This window comes from Halyomorpha halys, unplaced genomic scaffold (genome assembly GCF_000696795.3).
Source record: "Halyomorpha halys isolate HHAL.00 unplaced genomic scaffold, Hhal_1.1 Scaffold781.1, whole genome shotgun sequence".
NCBI lineage: Eukaryota > Metazoa > Arthropoda > Insecta > Hemiptera > Pentatomidae > Halyomorpha > Halyomorpha halys.
In genome coordinates this window covers 106,592-115,845 of record NW_027109068.1, presented here as the reverse complement: position 1 = coordinate 115,845, position 9,254 = coordinate 106,592, and the positions used below count along the sequence as shown (strand labels likewise).

At 30.6% G+C, this 9,254-nt stretch overlaps 1 protein-coding gene across 1 annotated transcript in view; it reads right to left on the bottom strand.

Moving 5' to 3' along the window:
* Gpb5 (Glycoprotein hormone beta 5) overlaps window positions 1-6,994 on the bottom strand; it is a gene marked incomplete at its 5' end in the record, with an annotated part of 43,556 nt that extends 36,562 nt beyond the window's left edge. The window contains 1 exon segment of the mRNA XM_067047297.1: window positions 6,814-6,994. Within this exon segment, the coding sequence (XP_066903398.1) occupies window positions 6,814-6,994 (181 nt within the window).
* Window positions 6,995-9,254: the final 2,260 nt, after the last annotated feature.

Below are 9,254 nucleotides of genomic sequence, written 5' to 3'. Positions count from 1 at the left end.
TTTATATTAAAAAACAACAAACTGTCTTCGAACTCTAACAGGATGTGATTTTTATTTGAATAAGAGTTAATTATTAGTATCCCTGACCTTGATAGGAAAGACTGTTATTGGTCCATGCGGTAATAAGACTTGACACCGCTGGATTATTGCAATCCTCTGACAACACTCATCGTAAACCAAACAGTTTTATTTCGTTTTTACGACTATGGGCGTTAATGAAACATGAATTGTGATAAGAAAGTGATATAGGGATGGTAGTCAATTTTCTCACTCTTATAAAATCGGCAATGGTCATAAATGTATGAAAATGAGATGGGTTATGTTCCGAACTGTAGTACTTCTGGAAATTTTTGAATTCAAGATTTCAGAAATCCTTAAATAACCGTGTCCCAGTCTCCAGGAGAAAATATAGTTACGAAAAAATCCTCACCTGTCTACAAAATCGATGAAGTAGCCAAGCAAAGGAATCACTGATAGTGATTAAAGATGGATTCAATTCGAATTGAAACCTAGCTTACTAGCCAAGCTTTTGATAAAGGCTTCCTGATATTGAATAATCAATTATTTATAGTGTATTATTAAACTATATCAGTGATTAGATGGAAATCAGGCTTTTTTAATTAATTATTGATTCGATGTATTGTATACAATGCTTTACTTCACGTTTGGGGAACGCATTTTCTTACTACAGTTTTTCATTGTGCACACGTCTAATACACATATTATATCACGTATACATATATTTTTTTTAAATACAAATAATCACCTATTGTTTAATCTAACGTACCATTAATAATAAAATAAATCAAATATTAAAATTTATTTCGTAAATTCTATTTATTTTTATCCATTTATCTTTATTTGATTAAAAATAAATTAATTACTAGTTGTTCGGACAAAATTTCATATTCACGTGCAAATACCGTGAAAATTACTACTTCTACTTCGAGAAAGATAAATGTCATAAACTATATAATAGTACATTAAACTATCTTTAATTTGAGTGCTAATTGACATCTGTACATTTAATGGTTCCTGAGATATAGATTTTCCAAAATGAATTCACCAACAACTCATTTATCGTTATTTTGTTTTGAAATGTTTGAAAACGTGTACTTGGATTCGAATTTTTTTGATGAAATTTTTACCCTTATACAATACATTTCAGATATAGATAAGTTAAAGTAAAAAATTAATCGCAATATTAGGCCAAACTCATAAAATATATATTAAAAGCCTTTCATATTAAAAGAAATGTAAAAAAATTAACTGGTCAAAATAGTATTAAACAAAAAGGTTAATAATTAATTAATTCTAATAATAAAGTATATAAAAATAATGACTTAGGATTGGTTACAGGTAACTAAACCATGTGTAGAAATTATACTATTAATTACTAATTAATGTATTTAGGTTGTTGATTTAAAATATAAAAGCAAAATAGGACAATATCAATTATATAAATCAAAGTGGTTTAGATAAGAGATGCCAAAGAATTTGTGTTCCTAAAAATATATTTTATTATGTGGAAAACTTATAGTTTATATTTTTAGAAAAACAACATAGGGAACAAGGTATATTAAAGAAGAGGTGGTTAGTTATATAAACAAAACGTTAATAAAGTAATATTAGATACCGATCTAAGCTGTGTTACCTTTAAGTATGACAAAAAATCCAAAATATGTTCTTTATAATGCTAAAATAATAGATAATTAAAAAAACTGAAAGCATCAGTCTACGTATAAACAGGTATCCTACGAAACTATGGCTGTTGTGTGATTTAATATATAAATGTTAAATTAATCAAATCATTAATTTTTAATCAATTTCATATTCTTGAATTCATAAAAATATCATACGTGTGATCTTATAAGATACCGCAGAAAGGAGTGCAACAGAATCGCTAATTCAATTTAAGGTTCTGTGACAGGATTGTTTTTCAAATTTAGCTCTCTTATATCTCGTGGAATTTTAATTTCTGTTATACTTTTCAGAACTCAATTTACAAGAAAGCCTTTGAAAGACCGAAACGTATGATTACATATTGCATTTAAGTCTGTTATATTTTTTCTTCAGTAAAAGTAAGCATAGCATTTTAAATTTTATTTTTTCTAAATACCAGTAAATTTTCTAATTATAAAAACAAATTCTATAAATTATGAAAAATAGTTGATTAGACAAATATACTAAATAATAAGAAAGTTCAGGGTCCCTTAATTTTCAGTTATTTTTGTGTTCCATAAATTAGAAACTTTCATAGAACTATTAATTAATTAACTTTTAGCCAAAATATTATAAATTATTATAGTATTTTACATGTTGTATAGTTGTTTAAATGATAACTAAAAATAATATTCTATACTAATAAGAGGTACCAGACAACTGAGATACAAGGGCCTTCCAGGGTGGTCTATTGTGGTTTGTCAGCCTTGTCTATAATTGGCTCATTCGTTTTTGCATCTGTAACTCAATGGATCCCCATTATATTTGTGAAAATGAATTTAATTTAATTTAAATTTTAATTTAATGATCCATTACTAATTATATTATGTTAATTTATCTTATAAAATTATTGCCTTGTTCAATTTCATTGAAATATCTCCTTATTTCCCGAAAATATAATTTTCAATAAAAAAAAAAAAAATTGAGTAAATTATGAATTAAAGCATAAGTATTGTTGCGCCCCAGTGGAAAAGGAAAAAAAAAATTATAAACGTGAGTATAAAAACAATTCATCTACAAACAACTAATATTGTATATATTTACATATGTGTACATATGATATAGATATTGTTTATTTGTGATATTTGAAATTGTTGTATTAAATGAAATATAAGAATTAAGTCTGTTTATTATACGGCTTATTCTAGAAATGTGAACTAAGTCTCTGCAGTCAGTCCCAGTAAGTTTGTGCTACTAAGTCGGCCGTCAGCACGACAAAGAGTCAACCGATTTTTATTTATTTTTATAGTTGCTGCATTACTGCTAAGCCCACATTGGGACATACTGGAAGTACAGTACACAAACCAAATTACTACATATCTAGATGACGAAATCACTCGGTGACCTGCGCTCGGCGACATAGAGCTCCCGAGTTCAAATCTCTGTATCAAAAAACACTTTTTTTTTTTAATGTTATCAAATAAGTTTAAATAAGGTCAGAGATGCTTTTTTAAAAATATTTAAAATTAATTTGAATTTAAAAAAATATTTTTATCAGTTAATGTTTATTTGTAAATAGTGTTTTTAATAAGTATTTTATTTAAAATTATTCCTTTTAATCAAGAATTAACCTTATTTTATTTTTATTTTTTTGTTTATGAGGAAATATATCCGTTTTATTTCTGATATCATGGTGCTATTTGGAGTTCAATTTGTTCAAACATTTATCCTTTAAATATAATAATATTTATTGGTAAGTTTTTATGAAATACTGACTTGCAGTCTTGGAATGTTCATTTTGAACCCCCACAGCTGTCAAAAGTATCATTACTACTAGGTTTGAAGTTCTCGATTTTATTTCTTCTGACCATCATCCTGTGCTTAATAAATTATTGGATAAAATCGACATTACATTGCCGACAAATAACTGTTATTTCCATGCAGGTTAAGACTTGTTAGAATACCAAAGCCGGTTTAACTACTAGATTAATAGAGGCTAACCATAATAGAAGAAATTTACCCCCACATACCATATTTTTCAATATGGTAGTTGATACTGCCAAATCCACTTTACTGTTATATGCCACACTTCCTCCTTTTTTCACTCCTCTCTGAATCCTCTGACCACATTCAGTTTACAGCAAGAGGGAAAAACAAGTGTTATCATACTGAAAATGCATATACCGATCCTACAGTTGGTGCATTAACAACCATTATTTGCATCCTTAAAGAGGTTGATTGGGACATATATCACAGTTTAGTAAAGAAAGCTTTACTAAACTGCGATATATGTGTAACGGAAGAAATCGATATTAGTATTGGCTCGTCGTGTCAAACAATCATATGAGCAACTTATGTTTTATGCTTAAGATACTGATACTGCATCAATCACTGCTATAACCTCTGTTATGTAGTGAAACATAAGTTCAAGGAATTCTGTACATCTCATGATTCCTGAGATAAAGATTTCCCACAATAAATTCACTGACTACGTATTTTTCAGGCTATATTTGATTATATGTGGCTTCTTAAAAAATTATATCTAGGAACTATTTAACCTTAACAACTTCACTAGGGCTCCTATTTTAGCAAATTCTCTCTACTTTAAATGATTTTTTTTAGGTTTTGTAGTGTTGAAGATAGTTTCATAGATATGGGGATCCGAATGAAAATTTAAGTTTTTTTTTAACAAGCTGCCATTCTATATTCGCCCTAATTATATTTGGCAGACTCATCAATTTTGACTAGTAGTAATACATAGTTTTTATTAAAGTAATCACAAATTGGGGTGGAATTACTGACTTCTTTTCCACCGGGCTCTTCTACTATAAGTGCCATGAGGATCCCTCTAGGAACTCAAAATATTTTTTTTTTCGATTTAGCATTAATGAATTGGAAGTTAAAATTTGATACTTTCTCATTTCATCTCTGGAAATGAAAAATCTCTATTATTATTTTTTTATTGAATGAATTTTTTTTCCTTTGATTTCAAAATCTTAAACTTTAAAGTTTAAAAATCAATCTACTTTTTTTTTTTTTTAATTCAATGATTATAATCAAACCATGGTTTTAGTTTATCAGCTGAACTGAAGAATACACCCAAGTTATTTAGAAGAGTACAATATCGTTAGTCCGAGTGGTGAGATTCCGAGACACAATGAAGATGCAAATGCTGCCGGAAGTTTCACTTGGCAGTTAGAGAGAAGCCGGAGATAACGCGATGTTACCACGTCCAGATTTTGTAGAGATAGTGAAACAACAATTAAATGATATTTGTATAATATAGAAATTTCTGCCCATAATAATAGTAAATACTCGGTAGTTATATAGTTAGTGAATTTTAAAATGCCAAGTAGGCTTTAGCCCCAAAAGATAACTAATTCTAAATAAAATACTTGAGTCTCTCCTCACCTTATTCGCTTCTTTCCTCAGCACTTCTTAACTCGAATAATAATTTGATATTTAATTTTAGTTTAGTACTCATTATGTTATCAGGCAAGGATAACTTCTTCTCACTAAGCCCTATACCTATTGTATATAGAATAAATCCTCGTGAAAAAGTTATAAAAAAAGAAAATTTAATTCGCGCATAATTCAAAAAAGAATTTTTGGTTTATGTTACGATTATTCAAAACGCAATTATATTTTCGAAAATTAATAAATCGTCGAAATTGGACTAGTGTTTGCAAAGATACGTCGATTTGACTTATCACGTACTTTTAAATAATATTTTGCATGACAATCTCTTCACATTTTAATAGTTTTTTGAATAATTACAAAGATATAAATCTTCTGAAACATTCCAAATGCTAATTTGGAAGATAATTGAATTGTCAAATATTATCAAAAAATAAATAAATACAAATGTTTGGAATATCAATATTAATGATGATACACTAATTAATTATTGTATTGGTGTCTAAATTTTAAATTAAATAACAATAATTATTTATTTCATGCAGTGCATTTGCGCAATGTGATAACATTTATTATTATTTTTTTCCTATACCTTGACACGTTCTAATCAGATGAAATGTCTCTGTCCCAAGCAGGTCTGTTTAAATTTTATTTCAACTGTTATTTCTATAATTTTCATTTTATAATGAATTTCATACCTTGACAGGCCTTCAGCAACAACCTGCCTGGTACCGACGTTGGAAGTTAAATATTTACTTTTTAAATATAGCTTTATTTAAATAATGAACCAGATTGGTAAAACGAATATATTCATTTTTTTAGAAAAAGGAAAAAATAATCATCAAGAAAATTATTGCTAAATTAGCATATAATAATTGCATCTGAGTTAATTATACAAATTAATAATTAGTAATCGTAATTTAATTTCTTATGCCCGGACTAAAAAGTTTCAAATATAATCTTGAGGGATGTTTCAAGCGTACTTTGGTTTTAAATAATTTTTTACTTAAGAAGTATGCTGCTCAAGAGTTCAACATCAAAAGCTTAATCACTGCTTTAACTTCTTCCGAACTTAGTTGGATATTCATTCATAAATTATAAGTAAATAATTGTCCATTAATAGTAGGGGAGATCACAAGACGATTTTCAAATGAATGAACCTCTTATATTATAGAACCTCTCAAAGGAAAAGTAGATGAATTCAAATCCGTACATTGAAATGCAATTGTTAGTTAGCTGATAATAATGAAATTAATATTTCATGCTACTGTGATTAAGAATCTGGAAAGAGAAATATGCTCTTTGCTTTCAAATTAGAGGGTAACTGTTGTAACATTCACAATGGGCAAACAAAATTATCTTCAATGTCTGGAAAAAAAATAGTTGAAAAGTTTGTATTTTATGTTTCTAATATTTTGTACTGAAGCTTTTCCTATATCAATATTATTAAAAATTAATTTATAAACCAAATAACCTATAAAAAGAAGAAAATGCATGCACTTATGAAAATACTACATACACCTGAAATATATAAGAATATATTATTTAAATAAATTTATATTTAATGAGGCATTGGTTCAAATTCTACCCATTATACGGTACATAAATTAAATTTTTTTTTTTTTTAGTTTTGTCTAGCAGAGTGCTGAAAAACTTTGTATGCCTGTACATAAAATATCAACAAAATCGGATTGATATACATTATCTATAAATAGCTATAATTTTATTCCTTACCTCGTTGGAGTCACATCTTCCCCAGCAAGACATAACAGTGATGGTGTCCCAACATATCCTTCCCAGAGAGTCCTCCTGAGTCACTTTGTAGCTGTACAGTCTCTTGTGGCAATCCAGGGTAGAATTTGGATCCAAGACTGCCACGGCTACTCCTGCTGCCACTACTGCAGTCAGTAGTGCCCTGGCAGAAAATAATTACAATAAATGTAATGTAATAAAGCAATAAGAATTAAAAATTAACAGAGATTTTCATATTATAATTTTATGCTTATTATGTTGTATTACTTCGCTCTTGTGAAATTAATAACCAGCGAATTCGAAAAGAAATCATTGCTTTTTTTTTTTACACCAACACAACACTTGATCTATCACGCTTAATTTTTATAATTTATCTCTCAAAGAGTAATAACAACTTAATACTGACCCGAAACGTATGTCCTAAGTATTAGTAAACGACTCTATCATCTTATTTTTTATAGTGCCCAGCTGTTGATCCCCCACCCTTCAATACTTTATACGTTAATAACCTTTAGCTAAAAAAAAAAGTAAATGTGATTTGGTGGGATTTATGGAATTAATTTTAATCCTCCAGTTTTGGCACCATTCTTCAAGGGTGGTGATGTGAAGGTCTGACAATAGACATGTGTCATCGGCATACATGGTGAAGATAGTGTTAGGATGGGTTGGGATGTCAGCTGTGAAAACTGTATAAAGGATAGGAAGAGGACCAAGGATACTACCCTGAGGTACACCAGCAGACTGACGGAATAGGGATGAATAAGCGCCGTTGTAATTTACATGAAATAATCTGTCGGAGAGATAAGAACGGATAATGAGGAAGTATGTAGGGGGTAGGAATTTACGGATCTTGTATAGCAGTCCTGGGTGCCACACTCGATCAAAATCCTGTTCTACATCAAGAAAGACTCCCGAGCAGTACATTCCGCGCTCCAATGAAGACAAGACAACATCAACCACACGATGGCATTGCTGGATAGTGGAGTGGGATGTTCGGAATCCAAACTGATGAGGGTACAGGCGTTTTAAGATGAGTTTCCCAATGATTTTGCCCATGATAGGTAACAAAGAGATAGGACGGTAGGAGGATGGGTATTCAGGCGGCTGTTGAGGTTTGGGAATCATTTTGATTATGGATAATTTCCATGGGTCCGGAAAATAAGTGGATCTGAGTACAGCATTGTAGATATAGGTGAGGTATAGAACAGATTTCCGTGGAAGATGTTTTAGAATATGGGATGTAATTAGGTCATAACCGGGAGCTTTGCGGGTAGGTAACTTCTGAATGATGTTGGATATTTCTGAAGGATGAAATGCTTTAGGAGGAAGGATCATTTGGGGTGGAATGTTTAATTCTTCTTCAATGTATTCGATGTGGGTTGGATTAAGAATGTCAGGGTGTGGGTCAAATGTTTTTGAAAGAACCTGACCGAATACCTGAGTTTTTTCATCGTCTGATTTTGTCCATGATTCAGTAAAAAGAGGATGATTACAATTTTTGTAGTTAAGAAGCTTCTTAGTGGCCGTCCATAACGATTTGTCAGCAGTCGTTAGGGTTTAAGTTAATTTAATTCAGTTAAGTTAGTTAAATTTTGTATTTTCAATTTTTTAAGTTCTGTTTTGAGTTTGTTTGTCAATGTAGTATAATATGTTTTATCTGCTGGGTATCTAGACCTGTGCCACTTCGCTCTTGCTCTGCGTTTTTCCTTTAATGAGATGCGAATGTGGTGTGGCATGTTAGTATGTATGGCATTATTAGTTTTACTGATAGTTGTGTTGTCGTATATGCAAAATCTTGTAGATTCTATAAATTTTTCTGTGGCTTCGTCAATGTCATGTTTATTTTAAGTGGAATTTTTAAGTCTAGTTTGTTTTCTAAATCATCACGAAATTTGTCCCAGTTAACTCGTCCTCGTAATCAACATAGGAACGAAGCTCGAATGTAAGGAAAGGATAACTGAACTGAGGTCTGAGGAAAAGTCATCTATAGATTCGATAAACAGGAAATTTGGGAGGCGATAAATATATCTATTGGGATAGGGATCAAATTATCTAGGATATCTGGACGTTTCTTGAGAGATGTAGGCCAATAAGTAGGATTCATGGGCGTGAGGATAGAATAACTATTGGAGGTAGTGACTCGGGAAAGGGATGTACGACATCCCCATCGTTGATGTTTGGCATTATAGTCTCCTCCAGCTATGAAACGCGATCCGAAGGATAGGAATAAAGAGTCAAGGTGATTGTCGGAAAGGGAAGTACCAGGGGGGGGGCAGTATACAGCTGATAATGTTAAGTGGAAAGGACGAGTTGAAATTATTACAGAGGCTGCTTGGATAGCGTCAGTTGGAATGGAAGGAATGAGGGAATGGGGTAGAGATTTATGAATAAGGATGCAAGACCCGGCGTGTGAAGTGTTGTCT